This window comes from Cyrtonyx montezumae, unplaced genomic scaffold, assembly GCF_038088225.1.
Source record: "Cyrtonyx montezumae isolate F1298 unplaced genomic scaffold, pur_monq_1.0 scaffold_19, whole genome shotgun sequence".
In the NCBI taxonomy this organism is placed as follows: Eukaryota; Metazoa; Chordata; class Aves; order Galliformes; family Odontophoridae; genus Cyrtonyx; species Cyrtonyx montezumae.
Window position 1 is genome coordinate 8,858,382 of NW_027071925.1, and position 26,915 is coordinate 8,885,296.

General features: G+C 44.0%; 1 protein-coding gene across 1 annotated transcript; it reads right to left on the bottom strand.

The window, feature by feature from the left end:
- Positions 1-18,429: 18,429 nt before the first annotated feature.
- Positions 18,430-26,378, bottom strand: UTP18 (UTP18 small subunit processome component). The gene is given in 16 exon segments (XM_065735536.1): positions 18,430-18,576; positions 18,940-18,996; positions 19,571-19,713; positions 20,154-20,328; positions 21,163-21,286; positions 21,586-21,676; positions 22,812-22,912; positions 23,215-23,389; positions 24,151-24,276; positions 24,827-24,912; positions 25,121-25,200; positions 25,544-25,639; positions 25,728-25,855; positions 25,935-26,204; positions 26,206-26,327; positions 26,330-26,378. Coding segments are annotated over 15 exon segments (1,791 nt in total). The 3' UTR covers positions 18,430-18,576; positions 18,940-18,971.
- Between the last annotated feature and the right edge of the window lie 537 nt (positions 26,379-26,915).

A 26,915-nucleotide genomic window follows, 5' to 3' on the forward strand; every position in this document is an offset into this window, starting at 1 on the left:
ATCTCTAAGGTAATAGGGTTAGAAACACGTACATTTCACTATTTGCTAAGAACGAACAACCACTGACACATGCAATAATGGATCTTGTTGAGGAAAATTCAAACTACTGTCCTCTAACATCTGTTAAATTGCCTATTATTATTTCAAATATTTATCATAGTTCCATGCCTGAGATCTAACTTCACACGCCTCACAACCCAGCCACACTATGTGGCTTACTCCTTAAACTTGCACGTGAGGTTTAGTCAAGCTAGATATTCTACTGCAGTAACCTGTGAGAGTGAGGGTAGAAAACCTGCTGAATTCTTTCACAAAATGAAAATCCATTCAGAGTGATTTGAGCCAAGTGCATGCTTGTGTTTGGTGGCCCTACTTCATCCTTTCCTAGGGGAACGCTTATTAACCTTCCATCTCCAGAAAAGTTTGACTCCTCCAAAATTGCACTAATTCTAAGAATACAGCTTCAGAAACACACCAAGTATTCAGAAGTTTTCCCAGCCATGATATTTGTCATCCAAATTCAAAACAAACACAAAAGGGCAGTTCAGTACAGTTCCCAGTGGAAAAAGATAACCGTCTCAGGGCTAGCAGCGCGAACACAGGGATGCTAAAATCCTCTCCATTCTCATCCTCTTCTACCAAATCTTCCTGTAGCCTTAGAAAACAAAGATAAGTCACGCAGATTTGTTCAACATCTGCTGATAGCACTAAGTACTCCGCACTTAAAAACAACAAAAAAGAAAACAAGAAAAAAAGATTCCTTGTACAAAGAACAATCCATTTAAGCATAATTAATCTGGTGGCTGTTCCAACATACTCTGCCAAGACTTAATAATAAGCAAGGAAATGCGATGATGAGAAAGGGAAATACTTGTTTACCTAACCTTCCTTTCCCATTCACAATTTGAAATGATATTGGAAAATACTAGCTTATCACCACCGCCCCCAGGATAAGATGGAGAGTTTTAATGGATTCGTGCAAGAAATTCAAAGAATTCTATCTGCAGTAAACAGCTCGTCTTCCCATTCTATCAAAGCCTATTTCAACATCAAGCACCACAACCACCTCCCCTGGTGAATCCAATTTTGTATCTGCAATCACTGCTCCCAGATGGTGGATATTATCAGTCAGGAATCTGTTTTTAATAACAACTTGTTTGATCTGTCCAGCCTATTGAGAAGAGCAGATCCCTCCGGCGCTGAGTATTTTTCACTAATATTTTGCAATTACCATAAAAGGGAGCCATATAACCCCATCTCAGAAGGATTCTTCACAAATTTGATTTAAAAGAGCAGAAAACAAAACTAGATGCCAGATTAAGACCAGAAGGACTGAATGTCTTCCAAATCTTTTTAGCAACAGTCCTATCAGAGGGGAGGGAAATAACAAATCCACGGAAATAAATAAATGCCTACAACACAGGCCAACTAGATTTTTGCCCTCTAGTTTTCCCAATACAGGTAAGAGCTGTAACCCATTTTAGAGTTTCAAACATTTTCTGTTCCATCAACTCATGGAATATTAGCAGCTATAAGGAGAAGGAGGGCCCCATTACCCCACATCAGCAACGCCTACTGAAGATAACCTACACTTTTTTTGTACACTCAAATGAAATCCAATCCTAGTTGGTCCTTGTTTTCCAGATTCATGATTTCTGTATCTAAGTTTGCTGTTCTACTGTAAGCAGCATATGAACACATCTTCACAGAGCAATCTGCATTTTAATGCAGGGGTTATGTATTTATATATACAATTTTATATGTATATATACACACATATAAAAATACATAAATAAAATCAAAGCCAGGTCCCAATTTCATGTTTGAAATCCAACAGTCTGGGATCAGCATGCTTTGAATTTTAATAAATCCCTTCAGGGCAGTGGCAGGTTATGAATACAGAAGACAAGTTCTGCACACACATTTCCAGAGCTATATTCTGGTCTAAGCATTATTTCCTGGCCCTCAGATTTGTGGATTCATACCCTTTTTGGTTTAATTTTAGCCTCAAGTCTTGATCATTACTGATGACCAGTAAACAAAGCACTTACCCTTCTATGAATTGACTGTCTGTATTAAAGCATATCCCACACCAATATCCAGAAATGTCTAGTGTAAACAGGCAATATGCTAAGAACCAAATCAATTTAGGTTGCAAAAATAACAGAAGCAGCACTTCATAAAGTGTTCCAATACTTTGATACTACCATAAAAATTGTGCGTGGAGAGCAATAGCATGGATCCAAAGTATCTTGCTACTACCAAGAACTGGTAGCTAAAACCTTGCAAGTGGGTTTGTTTTAATATGTTGGGTTTGTTTTGGTGTTTTTGTTGTTTTGGTTTTTGCTTTGTCCATTCCCAAGGGTGCAAAAAACTCCATGGAGCAGCTTGGAGCAGGTGAAACTGGAAACGTCTATTTATAAAGTGATGTATTTCCTTAACAGAAGTGTGTCAATGTTTTCATTTGCGAGTCCTCAGTGTACAGTCCAGAACTCTGCCATGGCAGACAGGTTAAGGCAGCAGGGTCTGTGTGTTGCAGCTTCTGCATTTCTGCCGTGTTAATACGGCGGTCACACCGTGCCCAGCTATGCCTGTGCAGCTTCCTCCTGTTCCTGCATTCCCACGTTACAGTGAAAACTAAGCACTTGAAAGAGTGCTTTTTTAGCCTCAGTGCCCGTCTGTTTGGAACAGAAATAAGAACTGGATTTTGGGATACACAAAGCTTCATTAGCAGCTTTCCCTGGAAAGGGAAACAATTCCGTGCAGTTCACAGAGGCACACTGTGTGGGTCAAACAGGGAACTCGCACAGCTTTTACTGATCGGTTCCCTTCTGGTCACCCCCATCCCAACTTAGGAAAGCAATAGAGAGCAAGAAAAGTCCTTACTCAAGGGCTTGCCTGAGGCATTAATATTACCTAATACCAAAGCACTAACATCACCCTCTCTCCAGGACCTCACCAATGCATATTAACTCAAAATATTCCTTCCCCCAGATCCAATCTTTAATGAAAGATTACATGAAATCCTGCCAACTCATTCCTCAGCATCATAAAAACTGAGCATTTCAAAACCTTTTATGATATCTTATGCAAAAAACAAACAACAGCAACCACTCAACAAGCCCCTTAAGAGAAGCTCACGTCTCTGTCTATTGAAGAGGCTTGTAATTGTCACGTACACCAAAAAACAACTAAGTAAATGAATTAGAAACACAGAAGGCTCAGCTCTGATGGAGTTTACAGCAAGCCCAGCATGGACAGAACCAGATGCATTAAGGACAGAGTCCTCTCATGAGCAGAGTCCAGCAGGCGCTCTCAGCTGGACTGCTCTCATTTTTCATTCCTATATTTGCTGTGCTCAGGGGACAATAGCAGCACAGCATGCAGCAGGAGAACCACCACTCCTGATGCTTCCTAACTGCTTTGAAGATCTGGTGACTGCTCACATTATTTCTATATATTATGCAAGCATAATACATACAAATATGTACAACATATATATTATATATTATACCAAAGATGTATAATATTTATATATTAAAAAAAATTGTTTTGGTTTTGTTGTTTTGGTTATTCCTTAATAGTCAAAGGTTAAAAAAAGGTGGGGGAAACACAGAGAGGCACAGAGATGCCACAGCTTGCAGAGAAGATAAGGAACTATGCTAAACCTCATCAGCCTTTGCTGCCTCAACCACAGAGAAGCAGCAATCAAGAGCAAGGAAACAAGAATGGCATTTTCCTTATGTCTTTAGTCAAGAGAAAGGGATTCCTTTTTGTTTTCATCCCTGTTCCTCTACCAAGCAGAATAAATTCCAACCTTTGTACAAGGTGATGACTTTGTTGGTTTGTGTTGTTAACATGACATGAACTAAGCCATACTTTTTAAACCATTTATTAAGTGACTAATAGTGGGTTACAGACTATAGACTATTAACACTGTACGAATTAGAATTCCCTTTATGAAGTGTTTCAATGGACACTTTTTATTCAGGGAAAGCTTCTACCCTCATTATCTCCCAATGAGAAGTTAATCAGATCCTGATGTAATGCACCATTCTCCCTTTAGATTTCTTTTAACAGAGGATCGCAGTTACAAGCTGCATTAACTCCACTGACACAATGCACTCGCTGCAGGTAAAAAATGTTTTTCTGCCATTTTACCTACAGGACCGAGCACCACCACAGACAGAAGTATCAAGGAGGATGCAGACCTCTGTGCTCATAAGCTGCTGTAGTTATTTTTGCAACTCAAGCTCAAACGTAGGCTTTGGATTAGGGGACAGAAATGGGATCAAGACCTGGAGAGCCGCTTTCACAGCTCAGTAGATTCTCCCTGCACCAATGGACAAATTTCTTAACTACCTCGGGCCTCACTTACTCCTGTAATAGGGAAGATTGCACTCAATAATCCTTAATACAGTGGTGCTAAAGCACAATTAAGGTACTCTGAGGTTCCCAAAGAGACGCACAGGAAATGCAAAGTACGTGATTACTTGCCTAATGGATACGCAGTCTTCAACATGTACTGTCATTACCACATCTGTCAGGAATGTAACCCAGCAGGTTTAGGTTTTTAGAGCTCTAAAATCTACCAAAACACAGTGAACAGCTTCATAGTCTGACTCATCCGCTCTCAGCAACAGAGCAGTAAATTTAGAAATCAGAATTTAGTCACCAGCCACTGGCTGAGATTAGATTCCTCAGTTAAGAGTGTGCCACAGAAGTCCTGTATTGGCAGAGTTCTGGTGCTTGGCTGGACACAGCACAGTCTAACAGGATGCAGAGTGGTACACATTCAAGGTCATAACAAAAAAAAGTGAAAAAAGAATGAGTGTGAGGCTAACTCTTCCATAGCCCAGCCCAGAGCCGGACATCAAACTCTCAATTACAATTTGCATTATGTTCCTTTGCTCATGTTTTTCTAAAACTATCAATATGTCAAAATAAGGGTGCTCATCCATTCATCCTGAGTGCTCGGGGATGGAGTTCAAGCACTGGAAGCCAATATAAATTCAAAAGAGAAAGCTTTTTGTAATACCTAGACTAGTACAGCAAGCATGCATCCGTAGACTTGAGGGATGCATGCTCGCTGTAACACACTGAGGAAAGTATTAGAGAGCTTAAGAAGCCTCAGCTGCAGAAATTGGAGTTTGGACCAGCGAAGCAGTCCCACGTCCACAGTGAGAAAGGAAGACACAGGCAGCCTTGCCAGGCTATCAGACTTGAGAACATTTGTTCAAAAGCTCAGTTTTTAGACTTCTGAGGATCTGTTTCATATATGGAAGAACTAATACCTTCTTGTAGAGAGTTCCTGTTTCCCTCAGCTTTACCCTCCATACAAGTGAAAACCCACTTGGCAAGCATGGTCCAGACCACAGGAGGGAATGGAAAGCCCATCCACTGCCACAGATCTTCTGCTCAGAAACATTTTGAAAGTAAATTTGGTTGATTTTCCAGGTCACCAGTAAGGAAACTTCATCTCATTGTGTGTCTAAAACTGATGCACATCTATATACTGTTGGCTCTGGTAACTACAGTGCTTACAAGATTTGGGAAGCTGCTTAGCCTTGTTTGAGCCCAGATTGTATGATGGATAATGAAAGACAATGTACAGTATCTAAAGTCAGGTAGAAAAACAGGTGCAATTTCTGAAGCCAACTCAAATGATTTGGGCCAATTTTCCTATTTAAAAGGATCCTCAAGAAAACAGCTATGATTGCTGCAAATGTAAGTCCTTATGGTGAAGCAGAGAGCACCAATGGACCTCTCAGATGAAGTTTAATGTTTATGCTTTAATTGGACAAGCTGAAGAACAGAAAGCCTTAACTGTACCTAAAATCAGTACTGGCAAAGGACTAAGGAAACAGAGCATTCTCAGGAAGGGAGAGGAAAGAGAGGGACTGTTGATTTGAAGTCCCTTTTACAGCCATGCTTATTGTCATTCTTACTGTAATGTCTAAGCTTGCTATTCTTCGTGAGCCTCAGGCTTCTCTTCTCATCAGCTTCAAACTGAGAACCTATAAAGTACAGCTTTGGCCCAAAAGAGTATACACACAACACTGCTCACCACGTGCAGACATAATTAGAGGATGCTCGCAGTAAAACACTTTGAAAAGATAAACTAATAGAACTAACAAGCATCCATCTTAGTTAAAGCATCTGCAGTACATTTTCTCTTTACAAAGCTGCACATTATTTTTTAGTCACTGTGTCATAATGCAGAAAAAATCTGATAGCCCTGCAGAGTGGTGTTTCTCTAACGTCAGAAGGTCCCCTATCCTTTCTGTGCATCTGGTAGAACCCTTATTAATGGGAAATAGAATGGATTTCAAGTCTTCTGCATCAAAAAGAAAAACAGGAATAAACGATGTAGCATGTCTTGGGACCAGGCTTCCTTTCAAGCCAGTGACAGACGAAGCAGGCTGGCTTTAGTACCATAAAGGGTCAGGGAGAAAATGAGCCCGTAGCAGCTGGAGAGGAGTCCCAGTGTAGATGAGGTTTTTAACCTCTGCTGTAATCTTCCAACAGAATAAAGCAAGAGATGATAAAAACGAGTACGTAACGAGCCACTGTGCCTTGATGGCTCAAGCTAGACTTGACACTGCCAGGACAGCCATGTCAACCTGAAATTGTGCCAGCTCTATTAGGGAGCATGAGCCACATTCCACTCAACGTCAAAAATGAAGCAAAATAGAGATGTGCTCTGAGTAGCAGCTACTGTGAAAGATACAGATCAAGCGTGTTCAGCATTCCGATTTTATCTGCACTTTTCACTCTACCTTGTTTATAACTTGGATCCCACAGAGAGAATTTAATCCAATAATTTAATTCTGTAACTTTATTTAATCAAACCAATGAAGCAAAAGACAAAGACTTAGTCTTCTCACGCCTACCATATTACAGTCAAGGTAATTCTTTCCAGACTTCCATGATTACTATGCCTTGATTCCTATCCTACATGGCCTCATAACTTGTCAGATAGGAGATATCAGCAGAATAGGATGGAGACCCTGGCACTATCGCTCCTCACATTCAGTCTTACAGAGTTCAGATTGCATGTATTTAAAGAATCATAATTCTTATAACTGATAATTATTCAGGTTGCTGCTGTTTATTGTACACTGCTGATTTTTTATTCAGATTTCAACTGTCTCCCTGAATACTTTGCCATACTGCCCACTTCCTGCCTCTGAGCTCTGGGTTCTCCTAACTCCCTCCATGACACTCCTCTCTCACCACAAGGCCTCCTCTACCTCCCTGCTCTGCTGCTGGCCATTCTGCCTGTGTGCACTGAGAGACCAACCGAGTGGTGGGACCAAGGAAGCAGAGCAGAAAGCAACACTGCAAGGTCCTGGCTGCAGAGAGGATAGACTGGGATTAACCAAAAGGAGAAGATTCACAAGTGCAAGAAGATTCACAAGTGCCTTTCTTCCAGTTATTCAAAGAATTATATACATAAACACGTACATATATTTAGCATGCCAATTTCAAACAGGCTATAAATATAAAAACAAAACGTCCCTCTTTCTCATTCCTGTCCTGCACACACAAACCAGTAACTGCCCCAGAAATCATGCCAGGAGAGCGGTTCAAGGAGAGGTCGGAAATCCTATGGGTGGAATCCTGCCAAAGGACAAGCTCAGCGTCAGAAAAGCCAATGCAAATACCAGAGGAACAAGCTGGGATTCCTCCCACTAATGTGCATTTCTATAATTGCCTTTCCAAACACACCAGGACAGTGAGGGGATCTACAGACACCGTGCTTGGGAGCAGAGAGAAACCCCTCGCTCCCCACGTGGCTCTGCAGCCGTGCTGCCCAACAGGAGCATCGGGGCTCCAAGGACCCCCTTGGAAAGCACCACACCTCTCCAAGTTCCCATCACACCAGGTGATGCCTGGCCTTCGCAGAGTAAGATAAGCAGATGCAAAAAGGAGAGAGATGTGTTCTAATGCAGCGCTCACACGGTGCAAGTTCTCTACTCAAATCCCCCCAAAAGAGGCCAATGCTAATTGTTGTTTCTGTAATAGTTTAATCAAAATCAGCTCACAGCCCCTCAGCCAACCTGGATAAAACTTCTCTTTTCGTTCTCATAGCAATAACAACAGGGAAAAAGGATAGGAACTATTTCACAGAATGTGAAAATGGAGCCTATAGCAGTGACATAGTGCAGAATCTGTTATTTTCTCTGTAGAAATATTTCACGTCATGCCTCTGACCCATGAAAACAGTTTAACAGGAAACGTTCCAAACCGATTTTTTACAGCGATTTTTTTTCCCCTCAGGACTGAAGTATGAAAATAACCAAAGAATTTGTGCAGCTTCTGGTGAAAGGGCTGAAATGCAAAGGCCACTATTAAACAGCTTTAAAGCAACTACAGCACGGGAGAATCATCGTGCACATATATATTCCACTTGTCTCAGTCCTAAAGTGACCAAGAGAAAGCAGGAGTTATCCCTGGTGACCACCTGAATCAGAGAAAGACATTTTCACAAAGCACTCTGTATTTATGGGGCTTTGAGAAGAAATGCCATTTAAATAAACACACACACATCTTACATATCCATCACACAGCACCTTCCTCACCTGCTACACTATTTTTATTTTATAGGCATCTGCAGTTCAAGGAGCACAGCCCTCATTTCCATCAGACACCGCAGAGAAGCGTCACAAGTTTGCTCTGTGATTGCCATCTTGTGGCCATGTAAACCTGTCCTCCTCAGCATTCTCTCCTCCAAAACAAATCCATCTTGGAAAACATAATGATTTTGCATTCCTTGAGCCACAGGGGATCACAGAGGGCTTCGGCTTTTAAAGAGCCAGGTTACGGCATCCTCCTGAAAAGCCCAGCCAGCCCCTTCAAACCCCATGCATCCAATTTCTCCCTCCTCCACCATCTTCCAGCAGCTCCTCCTCAGTTACACAAAGACCACACGAGGCAGAGCTTGGCCCTTGGCTGAGGTCAGCACTGCCCCACCCAGCACAAAACAGGACAGCATCAGTTCTTCAGGTTCACCCTCCCTCCCCTGCCCCACAGCCACAAGGGAGCCAAACCTGCTGTTAGTGTTGCTGAGGAGGGGTGATGGCTACATGCACAGACTGCCCTCCTCACTTCTCTGCGCTCTCACCCAAACAGCTCTCCCTAAGAGCTGAGCAGGAGCACACACATCCCACGTTCCAGCCAGCAGCCGCTATCTCTGCTGCGCTATTTTTTACCCCATCTTAAAAACTTTCTTTCAGACGACCTAGAACCACAGACTTCAAACGGTGGTCTATAAAACCATCTTCCATTCAGCACAACCAGAGAGGACAAAGGGCATCCTCCTCCCTGCTGCCCAGCACACCTTTCCCATAGGAACACAAACACATTGCAGAGTATTTAGAGCAGATATCATCCACCAAAGCCCGGCTCTGAAAAATCCCTGCAGCTCAAGAAAATCAAGGGCTCTGAGTAGAAAGTTGCTGTGTGAGAATGAGCTTTAGAGGCTGTGGACAACTGGGATGAGAGCAAGGCCACCGTCCTCAGCTTCATACCCTCTGTATTCCCAGGGAAAAGAAATCTTGCAGTCCTGAAGCCACGCTGCAGCAGAAACCCAGAAACAGAGCATCAGCGGGCGAATCCCTAAGTCCAATTACAACAGTGACAGTGCAGTGTCTGGAGGACTTAGCATATATAGACGAGGAACACATTAACAGCTCAGACAATGAGCACTCTTTAAACCAGAAAGCAACGAGGATCCCTTCAGGGGGACAGCACAAATCATAAGCTGCTTTTCTTAAGTACATTTGAAGTGCAGTAATACAACTTTTATCAAAGAAGATAAACTCCAAAGTGAAATTAGAAATATCCAGCACCTAGACACATGACGTGCACCAAAATTAGCACGCTTAACAGGGACAGTAAAAGAAGTCCTGAATACTCTACACCAGGCAGAGCCCCTGCTGCAGACCCTCATGTGGCAGGGCTGCTGGGGACCAGCCCAGGAAGCTGCCATGCTAAAGTAATTCTCCAAGCAGTGGGGTTCTGCATAGAAGAACATATAAAAACAAAGAGCAGAAGTCCTCAGCAGTAACAAATACATAACAATTCAGTCTATTTTTCTACACAGATGAAAATCAAGTGCAATTAAAATTAATTGCAAGAAACAAAAAGCTTTAGTTGAAAGCGTTAGAAGTTGGCTCACTTGTTTTTATGATCTATTTTCCCATTATCCAAAGGGAAATCATGACACTCTGTTTACAGCTTCCAATTTGGGTGTTGACATCGTTAGTATTTAGAGATTACTGAACACCTCCCAGTCGTACTCGTCCCACGCCGTTGTGGGTGCACTGCCTTCCAGCAGGGCCTCGCTGGCACACGCTGACCCCAGGATCCTCTTCTCAGAGGATATTTGTTTTGCTGAAACAACATCATCCTCTTCCCCTTTTCCAATATTGATTTCTTTCCATTGTTCAGTGTTGCTGTGTATGGCATGCATAAATGGCATCGGAAGAGAACACATCATCCCATTGCTGTGTGTGTGCTCAGTGCTTCACATATCCGTCACCCCCACCATTAACTGACTCTGACAGTGCCCACTTAAAAGGGGCAACCCTTCAAATATTTGGTTTTAATAAATGCACTTTACCCAGCTTAAAAGGGTTTATTTATAGCAAAAAACAGATCCATCTCTCATAATTTCATTTGAAACGAAGAGGCTGGTGCGAAGATTTTCAGTGCGAGGTCTGCTTTGGTAAAGACCAAAGGAATCAACTGCAGCTTTGTGAAGGAAAAATGCTGCTCCTTCAAAACAGAAGTGACTAAAGGGCATAGCAGTGCTCTGTCCAGTGTTTGAAGACCCTCACCACGATAACATTAATGTCATTCAGTCTTACTAATCTGAATTTACACTGGCCCTGAAAATGGCCGTTATCTCCCCAGTGTGCCGTCCTTTTAAAGGCTCTATCATTATTAGCTTGTTTCAGTTGAGTGATGGAAAAGGCCTAATTTTTGTTCCTACTGTTTTATCATCTTCAGAAGAAAAAAGTCAGAAAGCCTACAGAAGCCTATAAAATACCATTTACTCAAGAGACATGGCTGGTTTCTTTAAAGCAGTCGCTACCCATCTTCCATACAAGATAAGAACCTTTATATAACAGTGGAAAACGAAGCATTTCTGTGTGCAGTAACTACCTTTGATGTTTCTTTTCCTATTCCTATAAAAGCTTGCATCACTCTTTCTCCTTCCTATAAAATGGAAAAAAAAATCTGTGTCACCCCACGCATCAGTACAAGAATACAATATAAATGAAGCCTGTATATTTAATTTCAGACTTAACCAACCATGACATAAAACAGCAAATAAAACCAACAAATAAGAGAGTCAGAAGACAAACTCTCCACTGTCACATGCCCTATGCTTTGTGAAGCTGAATCCTGAGCAGAGATACACACCTAGTGATTAATCAGTACTCTTTATTCATCAGAACTCTTTGAAGGAACTTGGATACGAATGCTTCCTACTCACACGGGGCCTTACATCCCACCTAGCTCTGTGGAACACTCAGGTTGAACTTACCACTTGGATTCCAGCCAACAGATGCTACTGCAAGCTGCTGTTTGATCTGCGTTGGCTTAACATTACACTAATGTGCAGAGTTCTCAAGTCCCAGCCATCCTAAAAGCACAGTGCTCAACAAGCAAGGATTAATTGGCCACAAGAGCTGCCACCCAGCAGATAACCATCACCTAACTCGTGTGGACACAGGCTGGCAGCATCTAAGACAGGACAGCAATAGCACAGATGTCCCAGAGGAGCCACCCACCAGCCCTGCACAGGGCCCTGCCAGCGGGAACTCAGCAGCTTCAGTCATAACCACAGAATGCCAACATCCACCAGTAGGATTCTCCATCAAAGCTCAAGTCTACAAGTAAAAAAAAAATTAGAAGTTAAACACCTGCCAAGTCTGGGAATCTGAATGAGGGACATGAAGACTAAGCTCCTTATTGAATGAATGAAAATTCATAAGTTCTGCACATTCGGTATCATGCTCTTACAGTTTTATCTTTAAGAAGTAGAAGCGAAGGTGATTGCAATGGGCTAAAGTAGGTTTACTTGCCTGATGTTGTTCGGAATGGATATCTTGCATGATTGAGCAGAGCTTTGTTCAATTCTCAAAGCAATTTACTAGAATTGAGAACAGAACGTGTGGTAGAGCAAGTTGGTCAGTCCTGGATGATTACTTCTTATTCCAAAACAATTACAATAAAGAAAAAATGGATTATGCCACTGTAAAAATATGACTCCTTCCAAATAGAAAAAACACACAGCTACACAATCACAGCCAGAGAAGTCACTACAGAAAACAATAAGCCCACATTATGCCATGAGTGCCTAATTGCAACACATTAAGATTTTTATAATATATATTTTTAAGTGCTCTGAAAAGTAAGATATGTGCCCCATGGCAATAGGAAACACGCTGGTTCTGTTCCCCATTGCCAGCTCCCACTGCACGCATGCAGGGAGCCACACCGCCAGGGCACTGCCTGCACACACACTGCCTTCCTGCAGCACAGACAAGAAGCCATTGCTTCTCTCTGCCCTCATTCCCCTGACAAAGGACTGCTCTCTAGCTCTACAAACAGGGCTTCTCAAATGCAAAGCTCTGGGTTGTGTTCCTCGTACCACTGCACACCCTTTTTCTCTCTGGGACTTCAAAGGGAAGAATGAACACAGCCTCCTCAGAGGTTTCTGGGAAGGTAAATAAGACCTACTTGGAAAAGTGAGACCTCATCAGCTTCTGTCTGAGGAAGGAGAAAGCAGGATGAATTCATTTTGGTTTGTGGTAAGGTTATGACATGAGGGAATACAAACTCCCCGGTGGTGCATCAGCTCCAATAATGCTTGCAGGAATCACCCACAAGTCCGCCCTGCAGCAGATGCTCAGCCCAATTTGGGCCCACTGGCACCAGCAGATCACAATATTAATAAAGACATCAGTATTTGGAAAATACTTTTACCAACAGAAAAAGGCCGACATCCTGAATGCAAAGCTGCAGTCACATGAACTGACCCCACCGCCATCTCCCCATGTCTCTCTCCTAGAAACGCCATGCCCAGCCCCACAGCTTCCACCACACAGCCGTAAACAGCAACAAAGATGGAGGGGAAAGGAGCAAGTGGAGGACAAATGGACATTTTAACATCTGCTGCCCTCTCACATCTTGCCTGTATGGGCAAAGGCAGGCAGTGCAGCAGCTGATCAGTGCTATTTTTGTACAAGCGTACCTGTCTGCTAAAGAACAGCGTGAGGCCAACAGCTCCTTTGGCAGCCAGCGATTATTTTCCATCTACCAACGAGGAATCCCCTGGAGAACCAACCTCCTGGGCTGCTTCGGGGCCACTGACCCTCCCCAGCAACACGCTGACACCCGGAGAGTCCAGAACAGATCCAGACCGGTACCTGCAGAAACATCTCTGCTTCACAGTAGCTTCCTCTCTAATAGCTGTATCTATCTATAAGTTAATTAGGTGCTGTGGAAATGCTGCTGCCTGAATACTAAAACAAAACATCTGCATTCCGTTCCCATTTGTGGCGAGGAGCACGCTGCAGTGGCAGGTTGTGGCAGCACCGGGTTACCGTGGTTTATATGCCAGCCATGTACAAAAACAATTACTTCCAAATGAAGCTGACATCATTTGCCCTTCTGTACTGGAGCTGTTCATCAGATGTCTTACCTCTGCCACGTAGCACTTGATTCCCTCTGAATTAATCTGCTGGGTCACAAAACCTGCTCATTTTAAATTTTTAGGAGATTCTTACATTTTTTTTTAACCCTCTTCCACACTCTTCAAATGACTTTGGAGACTCACAGCAGAAGAGATCGACGCAGCCCCACAGAATGAGAAATTAAAACAGGAGAACTGGATCGACTTCTGCAAAAATATCACCCCACAGACCTCCCTGGTGCAGGAGATGAAGGAGATGACACTTTGCACTGTGCGTGCCTGAGCTGGGGGAACGGCACCGGGCTGAGTGAGGAGACCCCATCTTTAAGCACTGTAAGTGGGCCCGAGCCAAAGCAGAGAGAATGTGTGGCAAGGGAGAGCTGGTTGTGGGGCAAGGGGTTGGGGGAGGGAAGAGGCAGAGCAAAAGAAAAGGAGGCAGACAGCTCCACACCCACACCAAGGCCTGCCACCCTTTCCCCAATACATCACTGCTCTCTGTCTCACTATTACAAACTAAACCTTTGGAAAAAAAAAAATCCAAGCCACTCTAGGTAAACATACAGGTTTCCAGGATTACTCTTAGGATTTAAATACATTTCAAGTTCTGTGCCATCACCAAAACACCACCTCGAGTCAACACGGGCACCTGCAAGGCTTTCCCCACACAAGCAGCAGAATGCCAGCTCAGATAGTTAAAGAGCTGCTTCTTTAAGCAACAGACCAGATCAGAATGACCACCCTGAGCCACAGGAGCTGATCAAAGGCTGTCAGCCTCAACTAGGGTGTAGCAACTCACTGCCTGCCTTTATCCCACTTGTGCTAGTTACATAAAGAAGTGAGCTCAGAAAGCAAAGATGTGGAGAAAGGCAGAGTTTATCACAACAAAAAAAAAGATTTAACACTGCAAATAAATGCTATCAGGAGCAGGAGAGCCAGTATCCCCTGCAGAGCAGCCAGGATGCTCCCACCCCCACTGCCAACCCCTCAGTGAGGGCTGGGCAGGGGCAGATCCTGGCTCCAGCCCTTCCCATCGCTCAGTACACTGCACACACCTGAGCCCCCTGTGCTGGCCCTGCCTTCCCCCCAGGTGCTCCATCACTGCTTCAGGTCCTGACTCAGCACTTCCACTCCACCCCACCACCCCCATCCAGCCAGCAACGCCTGGCACAGCCAGCTGGCATCTCACCGGGCAAACCCTTCAGAATAAGGCCTTCACACCTGTGATAATGCAATGCACAGGTCCTTGAATTACTACAAAAGCTCCCAGGATTTCAGGAAATCTTATCCTGGGAAATAAATACACGGAGTGGCTTGGGGTGACCTCCACGCACTCCGTTAATGCGCTCGTAAACGCCGCGTGCAGGGACTGCCATTTGGTATTTATGGAGTCTGAAGCAATTTTGCCTAATAAAGTTAATGAAGTATAAGTTACTATCTGGAGTACATCAATCTCATCGTTTCCATCAGCGCTATACATAAGCATACAAGATTATTACCATAAAAAAAATTAATAAACATTTTTTCTGCAGGTTTTCTTCCCTGCCCCTTCGTAGGGGCTGGCACCTGGAGGCACTGTGGGTGCTCAGGTGAGGGACTGCAGCCATAGGTGCACTGCACATCTCCCAAGCAGGAGCTCTAAGAAGTCCTTGAGAGCAAACGATCATTTGCTGACGAAATGCAGGAAAATGATGAGGGGAGAAACCTAATGAAGCAATGACACGCTCATCAGGAACATCATCTAGCTGCCAAGTAGCTCCATTAAAAACTCTGGCTAACTTTCCACGGACTTATAACTGTTACATGCACTAACAGCAATTATGTGCCTCATATTTTTAGATTAAGAGCGCTGGCTGAGCTGCAGATTTACTTCATATTCTTCCTAGGATTTCCTCTGAGGTGGCCAGAAAAGCAAGGAAGAGCTTCTCAGAGGGCAGATCAGGAAGAGGCAAAGCTGGGAAGAGATGGAGCAACTCACGCTGAGCAGCCAGGGCCAGGTCCTGCCCCCACAGCACAGCCAGGCTGCTTCACTGCAGGTTAAAGCCAGCCACGTCCTCCAGAGCCACACCAAGGGGAAAACGGAGGCCTGACCCTTCCAGTAACCTTCCCACACCTCACCTCCATCTGTCACTGCTCATGTTTCATGTAAAGACACAGAGTTCTCTGAACTGAAAACGTTCCTGACAACGTCAGCGCTGCTCCATGCAACCAAAATATTGAATTATCGAAGCCAGCTTCAGAAATGTGTTTTCTTGCTGCTTCCCCAGGCAGCTCTCAGCTGCTTCCTGAGCGCATCGAACCAAGCACAGCAGTCCAGGTCCTCATGAGACATCGGTTTACTGAGGTGCCCTGAGTGCCCATTGTGTTTCTTATCCAAACACTTGGAGGAATGTTAGAAACATCATTCGACCTTAGAACACTTGGGGAGGGTAAGTCAGGAGCCACAGCAGCTGGAAAAAGAGCTATACACAAAATAAGATAGATAATCCCACCTTACAATGGGAAAGGGTATCAGCTCTAGCCCCGATTTGACTAGAGGCTTTCCTAAACTTCAGCAGCTCACACTCCAGAATGAAGCAGGTCTGTTTGGGGAGTTTAACTATGTGAAATGTTAAAGCTTTGTTCGACTCCACTATAAATTTTGTATTGTCCAACTCCTCAACCACCTTTAAAGTAATCCTTTCCCTATTAGATCTGATACACGCATCACTTAAACACAGGAGTCAAATCTCAAGAGCTCTCCATTCAACTGGAAAGCAAACATCTGGAAAAATCAGGTAGGGGCTGCAACAGATCCCCAGGGAGCACGCTGACAGAGGGAGCTTCCCAACCAACTCTGGGCACAGCACTCCAGAACATCGAATGAGATGTGGAAAAAGGAACTTTGGTCCTTTAAGATTTTGCTGAACCACCCCCACCCCAAACCTAGCTCTGAGAACAAAGGCAAACAGTACTTTCAAGACAGACTTCGTAGCAAACGTGATCAACTTCTAAGTAACCAGCCTTGCTGCCATCTAGGCAGGTTTTTTCTTGGAGATTTCCTTTCTAAGCATGAGACTAATTGCCTTTAGCTTGCAAAATTGGACAAGATCACAGCCTGAAGGGGAAAGGCTGCGGTGATAAATATTTAATGGGTCACATCAATAAAAGTTATTTTGCCAAGGAGAATGGCAAAAGAGGAAAAGCAGAGAAATAATTCATTAAAAGAACTTCAGCTGAGCAACACCAGAAAAAAGCCATGCTAGGAAAAAAAGAATTAAACACCAATGCCTTAAGTAGGTCAGAAGCATAAGCACTATTAACACGCAGCAAATGGACAAGGCTGCATTTTTCAAAATGAGAACTGTGGTGTGAACAGCCCAAGTGCAGCAACTGTATCCCACTGCAACACAGCAGTGCAGCATCCACTTCATGCAACAGCATCACCCACTGTCAGGAGCCAGGTCAGCACGAGGAAGTGCCATTCCTCAAAGCTCCTCATAGCTTTCAATCACCAGGTTCAGGAGTATTTCCTTATGGGAAAAGTGGGGAAAGAGACACACAGAGAAGAGCAGAGCCACGCAGGAGTAGATTCAATGGTACTAAAACACTCCACAGCTACTTAAGTGAGACTGGTAAAAGACAAAAGTTGTTGGGTTTTTTTAAACCTGCCCTGTTAGAAGTCATAAGAACTCCAAGAAAAGAAATCCAGTGTTCCCATGGATTACACTGCACTACTTAAACCTATCAGTGAAGTACAAAAAGGATTCAAATGCCTGAGTCACGTTGAGAACTACAGCCAAACCCCCACTCGAGGAGCGGCAGGTAAAACTGATCATTGCATTTGAATCGTTGTGCACACATGGAAGCAGTCAGGCGGTGACGTGCTGCCCTCTAGTGAAGGTACAAACCACCTCCAGCTTCTAGGTCGCTGAAATCTGACAGAAGTGCCCTCTCAAGGGGATTTTTAGCCAGGTTAGTTTGGGCTTAGCGTTTTAATTTCCCTACTCTGCACTAGGGCATTTAGTTTAGGTTGCTCACTGCATTACGTTTAAACAACCAGTCAACTTAATACCTCTATATCATACTGCTCTTGTGAAATCAAGTTCTCATCGCCACTGGTAAAGCTACATTAAAAACTGCAATGCTTCAGAGAACAGCTGTTTGAAAACAGTTATGAGGAGGATTTAGCAGTAGCCATATACCTTTGTTATTATCTTTTACTATTTTCTACAGTTAGCTTTCCCTCGTGCCCAGATAACATTAAGCCTTCAGGAATAGTAATATCAACCTCACCACTGGTTAGCAGATGTAATGCAATGAAAAGCACAGCAATGAGAGCACAGTAGTGAGGTCCAAGGCTACAGCAAGTGAGGACTTGCACAAACACAACAGCTGCAGGCACAGAAATAAAGAAAAGAAGCTGCTTACCTTCAGAAGGCCTCAGGTACACAGGGACCTCCACAGCCAACCCCTCAATGAGGGCTGGGCAGGGGGGGGAATCCTGGCTCCAACCCTCCCATCACTCAGGTACACTGCACGCAGCTGAGCTCCCCTGGGCTGGCCCTGCCTTCCCCCCAGGTGCTGCTTCAGGCCCTGACTCAGCATTTCCACTACAGAGGAACACCTACTCCACCCAAAAAGCTCCCTGGTATGGATAGTGATCAATCAGTTTATTCTCCAAACTGAAATTTTAGCAGCAGATTCCTAGCTATTTATTTTAAAAGAAGTGGCAAAAAACATTGAGAAGAATTGCCTGAAAATTCATCAGGTACGTTTATTAAGAAAAAACATTCAAAAAACACAGATGTTACACGAATATTGTTCAGCTTCCATTTCAAGTAGTTTGCTTGATTTTGTCAGCATTTTGTAGCTGCAGGTTACAACACCTGGGGAAGGATCAGCACAGAGAATGTTGTTAGTATGCTCAGAACATTTAGCTATCACCCCATTTTACAGAAGCTTCATGTGGAGAAGATGAACTAAGTTCAGTTTGAATGGGTTGAACTTCGAACTACTAACAGATTTTAGGTCAAACAACACGAGCATGTTACTGACAAGGCTACAGGACATCCCAGCTTCCCAGGAGAAGAGAAAAATTCACACAAGCTACACTTAAAATTTCAGTTATTTAAGTAACCTACAGAACCTACTAAGAACTTCTTGTTGCCACCTTTGATGAGGTAGAGGTAGCTGAATGAACAGAAGGAACATCAAGACAATCTTGTCAACTGCTTGAGTGCTACTTTTACCTGAGATACTCATCCATTTTCTCTTGTATCTTCTAGAAATCTGAATAATGTTTCAATCTGAAGAAAAAACACAGTTGAGACAGATTTAAAGCTTTTCAGTAACCCGTTGAGCATACAATATAACAAGCAATAAATATTTAGTCGTACCACTGAGTATTCTTCCAATAATCTACAACTGCTACTGATCTGAAACATGGATGTAGTGAAAGCTAGCAATCACCTCAGGTTTACCTGCATATTACAACACACAGATCAAATTTAAATGAAGAGCAATTAAATGACAAGATTTATTTTCATCAAGGTCAAACTTCCTAAGTCAGATTTCACACTGAAATTAAGCTTAAAAAGAAAACAAAATGGGAAAAACCATCCATTATCTGCTATTTCCTTCCTGCATTTATTCAGCAAGGAATAATAACACTTCTCACAGGCATGTCTGCAGTAATGCATAGTCAATGCAGAAGAAAACAACCAAGTTCATTCTCCACAGTGGGAATTCAGTGCCACACTCTGTTAACTCATCAAGTGAATATCAGGTCAAGTAGTCAGATTTCATCATTTACCACTCATCTGCATCACCTTACTGAATATAAATGTTATCTGGGATTAAGCAGCCAAACTTAGTACATACCTATACAACAAAGCTTTGCCTTTGTTGTTTGCTATAGAGAAAAATCCACTTCTAGGAGAAAAGTCCATAGACTGAGTAAGATAAATTTGCTTTCTTCTGAACACTGGGAAGTTGGAGAATACAGTATATGATGGAATATGCATCTATTAAGAAAGATACAGTTAGTCATATCAAGTAGGAAAATCCAACGAAGATTCAAATTTACCCAGAATTCTGGCACGGCTGCCAAAATCTCTTAGCAAGTGAGGAAAAACCACCACCCAGTAAGGACTGTCACAGTTAACAGATGCTGAAAATTAAGAATTGTTGCTAAGTTACTGTGTTTGCAGCAATGAATCAAGAATATTAAAAAAAAAAAGTGAAAAAAAGAATTAAGTTGACTACAAGGTTATCTTAAGAACTTCCTTCAGGAAAAAACCAGAACATTTTCTGATATAGGTACTGTACCCTGCACAGATTCCAACTGAGCAAATTCTGCAGGGCACGTGCCCACACCGAATCAGTTTGACATGTCAGCAGGAATGCACTGTATTTAAAAAAAAAGACACAAGAAGTATTACATGAGAAAAGCAGCTGACCATACCAATTTGACAGCCTCATCTGCTTCATTGGAAGCCACGGCCAAGATTTCTGTGGTAGGATTGAAGGTCACAGATGTAGCAGAGGTAACGAGGTTCATTATGGCTTTAACTGGTTTAGGATGATTCTCCTTGAGACAGACATCAGTGGTGTACAAGTTCACAACTCCGGAAACTGAACTAAAAAGAGAAAATAACGAAAGCCACATGAAGAAGCAGCATTTATAGTACACACTGACTTGTCATCTATAGCCAATAGTCAACTTAAAGATCATTAGCCATTAATTGCCAAAAGCAGTTTGTAACAGTACTTTGTCATGAGATTGTGTTTTGCTTTAGAGTTTGTATCAGGATTCAGCAGAGGAGTGTGATGGGTGGGAAGAGCACCTGGTGCTCTCAGTACACCGATCTCATACAGACAATAACTTCAAACTGAGCTTACTATCAGAGTCTGAAGCCATTTAAGGTTCTTAAACCTTTTGCTAAGAAAATGCCAACTGTATTTCAGCATCAGTTAGTTCTTAGAACTGACAGGCAAACTGAAGTACTCTCAGCAAGCACTAATTCAGAAATACTTTGAAGCAGTATTCAGGCTCTGCTGCTGCAACTGTCAGAGTTAAAACATCTTCATAAGTGTTAACATGCTCTCTCATAGCAACCAAATTAGGAGTACAAGAGACTGAAGAAAGGTGGAAGAAATGAGGGCCCAAACTGACACCTGTACTACAGAAGGTCACCCTCTGATTTCAGTTACATCATTTCAAAATTAACTGCTAAACACACTGCATGGCATAGTAACACATTAAGAGTGACACCAGAACTCAGCACGTGTGGTACTTTATATGCACATGGAACCAAATAAATGATTATCACAGAAAAGACAACATTCATCTATTCACTTCTACTACAACTTTATTAAAACCAAACTCGTTCCATCTTCCTACACTCTGACCAGCCACAAATTCTGAAGAGCTTCAAAATGAGATAGGAAGAAAGTGAAATTGAGACACTTACCCACATGCCACATACTGGTTATTTTTTGAAACAGCAATGCACTTTCCTTCCAAAGAGCCTTCATCTTCAAATTTGTGCAGGCACCTCCTGCTTCTCACATCCCAAATGAAAACTTCACCTTCCTCTGTTTGCAGAATGAAAGAGAAAATCACAGAACCCATGCATACAGAACATATATTGAACTGACAAAACTGTTAACATAGATTTCAGAAAGACAGCTGTTGACTTATGTGCAGCTATCAAATAAGGAGTTTGTTTGTTTAAAGAAGAAGAGCATACTAGAAGAGTTTATCCTTAGTGAAGGATCACTTGCTGGCATTTCTAGGTCAGATAAGGTCTAACTTTGCACAGCAACGACTGATATACAGCAACTCAAGCAATTTCAATGGAATTACAATTAGTACTACTAAACAGAACACTTACTTGAATAGCTATATATTTTACTGCCATCCGAAGTGAAAGCAGATGCAGTGGTTCTTCCATTTACCTTCAAAGTGCTGATCAGTTCTTTTGTCTACAGGAGGAAATTAACAATGGTGACCCATTCTGCCATTTCAACTCTTTCTGGGTTGAGGTATTCTTGAGTCTGTTTAAAGCATGGGTCTCTAAAGTCTGCACTGTAATATCTGTATGTAAATTCGAGACAGACATTCATTTCTGTGCTATTTTGCCTGAAGCTGTAGCATTATCACACAATTGTCAGCCCGCAGAAGTGCCACACTAAAACCAAGAAACTGGTATTCTTCAGCTACATGTAATCACACATGAGGAGTTTTATTATTCTCCTTATTTTGTCCATCTGGAAATTAAGCAAGTTTTGTCTTAACAGGCAGCATTCAACAAATGCTTGACACTTTCAGGTGTGCTGTGACACTTAGGAAAAGATGCTTCCATACTCTTGTCCCACAAAAACCTTAGGTTAGCTGCAGTAACTTGGCATTAAAAGAACACATCAGCATTTTCAGAGCCTACAGTCCAGAGCACAAGCTCACGCTCACCCAATTTACTGTTAAACATTACAGCCAGTTCAGTGAATGCTCACTTGCTCCCTCAGAGAGGGATCTCAACACAAAAGGGACTGAAATTCTTTAAAAATATTTTCCCTAGTTATTTCCAAGTTTGAAACAAGTGCAGCTGCCATCATGTGGCATTTTAAAATATAGCTAAAGAATAAAAATCTAGGTTCCTTATGAATCACAGCAGATGGAGTGATTCGTGACCACACATACCAGCACTATTCCCAGAAAACAAATCCTGCATTTCTCCCACCTTCACACTCTCATTCCCATGCTGAGGCTATTGGTTTTGTCAGCACAGCATTTGTGCCATCAGCTGAAACAGATCATTGACATGGCTTTTTCCAGTAACCCACCCTCCATCCCCTCCCAAATACACTCCCAGGAAACTCTAGACCTCACTCCATCACCCATCCCAAAAGGAACTTGATCAAAGGAAGCTCTCTGACACCACCAAACCATTTTCTAAAGCTACAGTTGGTTCATGGAGCAGCTCACTTTCAAAGGCTGTCACAGATCGTCATACCTGTTCTAAATGAAAAGCTGCATTGCTTCTCAGTTTAAAAGGCAAACAGATTCAAAAGGAAAAGGGTACCAAGAAACCAAAGGTACATGAATTATGGAAAAAGCTACCTTCATTGACAGCAAGTGAAGGTAACCTGAAGTTCCTGTGAGAAGCATAAATGATCCATCTGGAGAGACTTCAAAGTTTCTGACAAATTTTTCCTCCATACCTTTAAAAAGAGAGATACAGAACTTCACGTTGGTATGACTTACTCATTTTCCTCAGCTTCAAGCCTACAACGAATCCAAGACCCAACTCCATCTTTTTATTTCTCTAGAATACTAACAACTTGTTATGGGTTAGATTACACCACGCTGGGGTTACACCAAACACAAAGTAGAGCTCAACAGAATGTAGTACAGCAGTAGACATCACTACCTCCAACAACTCACTGCAGCTCCTTTTGAAGCAAAAGCTCTCTCTACTTAGGACAGCTTTAAATGCACTCAGACACTTAGATCACTAACCTACCTCGTACTTGATGTACAGGAATAATACTTCCACCCATCATGTCATACACGTGGAATATTTTATGGTGAGTACCAGTGGCTATAACCTGTTCTCCATCAGCACTGAAACGAGCTTTATAGATTGGAAAACTCTCTAAATAGATGCTCTGTATTTTTGGATTCCTTATGCCATCAACCTTAAAATAAAAATTAAAAAGGGCAGTATTATTTTCACATTAATGAACATATATTTTTGCAGAGAAATATTCTTACTGGCACAAGAGAAACAATAAAAAGCACAGAAGCTGGAAGCATTTAGTCCTCTCTTCCTTCCCAGTCTACAGACAGTCCACCTCTCCTCACTCTGTAAATGAGACTCTCCCAGCCCTTCTGGACATACTCCAAACCCCTTCTCCTTACTGTCTTATGCTTTATCCAAATAAACTATAACTTCCAATGTGCTTTTCCTGCAGCCTCGTAGATGTCATGCTCAGCTTGTGCCTTTGACCACTTCACCAACATTAGGTCACATCCAACTCCTGATAGAGCTGGGATCTGCAGTCTTCAGAGGAGCAGGAAAGAAGTATCCCAGCATATGCCACTTCCTCCTGCAACACAGTCCCTGCACCCCCACAAGGATTTCTGGGCAATATTACAGCTGGACACATAAGCAGACTGCTCCTCACAATACAGTATCTGCAAACAATGTAATAAAAAAGAATAACCACAACCCCTTCAGTTCTTGTTTTGCCTGTATTTCACAGACAGTTGGTATGAAGACGCAAAAGGAAAACTCCAAGCAAATTCCATTCTAACCATACATACTACAACCCTTATGTGCAAGCCATCATAGGAACAGTGAAAAGAAAGCCCATCATCCCAAGGTATTTCAGGCACATTTATCAAAGAAGCATTCTGTTTAAGAACCCACTTGCACTGTATCAATTGAAATCTTCACCTGGAAGAGAGACAGCGATCGGTCGCGCCCAGCAGTCAGAACAACCTGAGCAGAGGGGTGGAACTGCACAGTTGACAGTTTTCCATCAGCAAGACGTTCCTGATTAGCAGGCAAGCAGCTCTTCATCTAGAACACAGATCAAGTGAAAACAAAAGAGTTCACACTTTTAGTTATGCTGATGCCTACGATGACCTCAACAGTCTGATACAAGCAGAACGAACACAAGAAGTTTGGTAAGTTGGTCAGTACAGCAGGGCAGGCATAAAACTGGTCAGTCCAAAAGGATGGCCAGCTGAAACTACCTGCACTCTTGCCCCTCTGAAATTACTGTGATGGAGGCAGTGTAAAAAACACTCATCTGAAGGTTCACATCTCAAGAACCATTTCAGAAGCCTCGAAGTCGTGGAAGAACTCCATCCTCCCCCCACAGACTGAAATCCTACTTCAAAGAGCTATTTAAAAGTACAGGAAATAATCCCCATGTCAGTGCATCTCAATTTGTTTCATGCCTTCGTGATACAAACTACCCACTTTCTCCAAAACATTAATATTTAGATGTTTCAATTAAGGAACAAAGACATTGGTGTAAGAGTTAATTTTACTGCCCAAACAGCAATCATGAAATCAAAGCATCTTCACAGGTCAAACTAAGGTGCAAAGACTGGCTTGCCTTTACCTCCAAAATACCTCTTGGAAGGGAATCTGAGCTTGATATGAAATTGCCAGTTCTGCACAGCAGATCATCATCTTCATCACTGTCACCTAATTAAAACAGAGCACACTGGAAAAGCTCAGTTCCTGCACTGAACTCCCTACAGAAACAACAAGAAAAAAAGCACAGTGAAGAATAAAGCTGACCATCCAGCTTTATTCACACAAAACTTATCAGACATCAAAAACAAGTATTTTTTCCACAAGTTGAATGCAGAAGCACAGAAAGAGACACTAGAGTAATAACAGGTTTCTTTACTATCACTTGCAGCTCGCTTGGATTTCTTCCTGCTTTCTCTATCAGCCCATGCAGGAACTCCTCCCATAGCTCGCTGAAATCTAGCAAGAGAAGGGTGAGGGAGAGAAGAAAGGAACACTGTTTAACAAAATCATTTCTTCCTACCTGTCAAGCACTTCCAAGAGATCGTTACACTTTTGTGAGATGACTCATAGTTCTCTGGAGCAACGCACGCTCACACCCAGGCAACCCAAGCATATCTAAACATCCACTGCAGTATCCACCTCTATTCATGCTTCAGTCATTCTTACATACCACGTTAACATCTCCCATCACCCTAACTCAAAAACAGCGTGTCACTTCAGATGTTTTTTGGTACAACTTAGAAGAAAACAATCATTCAGTTAGAAAAGAAAAATCCAAGGACAGTATCAATAAACTCACTGTTCTTCGAGTCTTGCTTTGAGCTTTTTCTGAGTAAGTATCTGCTCGGCATCGCTTTTCATCAGCTCCCTCCTGTACCTGTGAGTCATGTCGACCCTAGGGCGAAACACAGCCGATGGCACAGCCGGTTCCTTTGCAGCCACTCCGGGCCGACACGCAGCGCGTGCCCGCCGGCTGCACGCACCTTTCCTCGGCTTCATCGTCTTCATCCACCCAGGCGGGCGCTTTGGAAGGGAACCCCCGTTTGGCGTCCTTCTCCGCTTCCGAATCCCCGGGGCGGCACGGCAGGGTCCCGCTCCGCGCGGCGCTCGGCTGAAAGCAGAAGGACGGGCGCTGCAGTGCGGGGGAACCAAACGGTGGCCGGGCCGCCCCGGCCCCGCCCGAGCCGTACCTGCGGGCCGGCCAGGCGCTGCAGCAGCTCGCCCTCCCCCGCGCCGAGGCTGTCGCCGAACACCAGCTCCTCCAGCTCTCGTTCAGCGGCCGTAGCGCGGGAGATGGCCCGCAAGTGCCGGGCGCGGCGCGACGCTTCTTTCGCCGCCGCCGCCGCCTCCATCTCCTTGGCGCGCGGCCGAGCCTGCTTCACCATGCTCTTCTTCTTCTTCTTCTTCTTTTTGGCCGCCAGCGTCAGCTTCGGGGCTGCTGCCGCCGCACGCATCGCCGCACGCAGAGGAGCCGGAAGCGGAAGCAGCGGCGGGCGCCCACGTGGCCGCGCTCGTGCCCGCCCCTCTCCCGATTGGCCGCCGCCACCCGGTCCCGTACCACGTGAACCGGGAGCTTCCCCTGGCGGCACGTGACCTCCTTTCTTTGCCTTTTTTCCTTCCTCCCCTTCTCCCATCCCGCGCTCCACGTGACTTGGCCCTCTCCATTCCGCGCGGGGTGCTGGGGGGGGAAGGGGGAGGTCCTCCGCCTCACACGACGGTGATATCCCCCAGGGGGAGTCCCGGCTGCCGCCACTTTCGTTCCGCCGTCCGTCAGAAAGCGAAAGCACTCCTAGCAGCGCCGCCGCCCCCTTCAGCCCGGTCCGTGCCGCTGAGTTCCCCCCCCCTCCCCACAATGGTTCCCCCCCCCGAGGTGGGTACGGCGAGCGAGGAAGCCCCGAGCCGCGCAGAGCCCAATGAGGGCGCGCGGGGGGCCGGGCGCCGCGCCTGCGCACAGCGGCGATGCTAATGTTGTTGATGTCCCGGCGCTGGGAGCGGGGCTCCTTTCTCTCAGGGAGACGCTGAACTTCGCGGGCCGCCTCCTGTCCCGCCGGGCCCGGCCCCTCGCAGGGGGAGGCGGCGGGCGGAGGGGGCCGAGCCGAGGGGAGGGGGCAGAGGCGGCGGCGGCTGGGCGGCTCCTGCCCGCGAGGGCCTGATGGAAAACACAAAGGAGC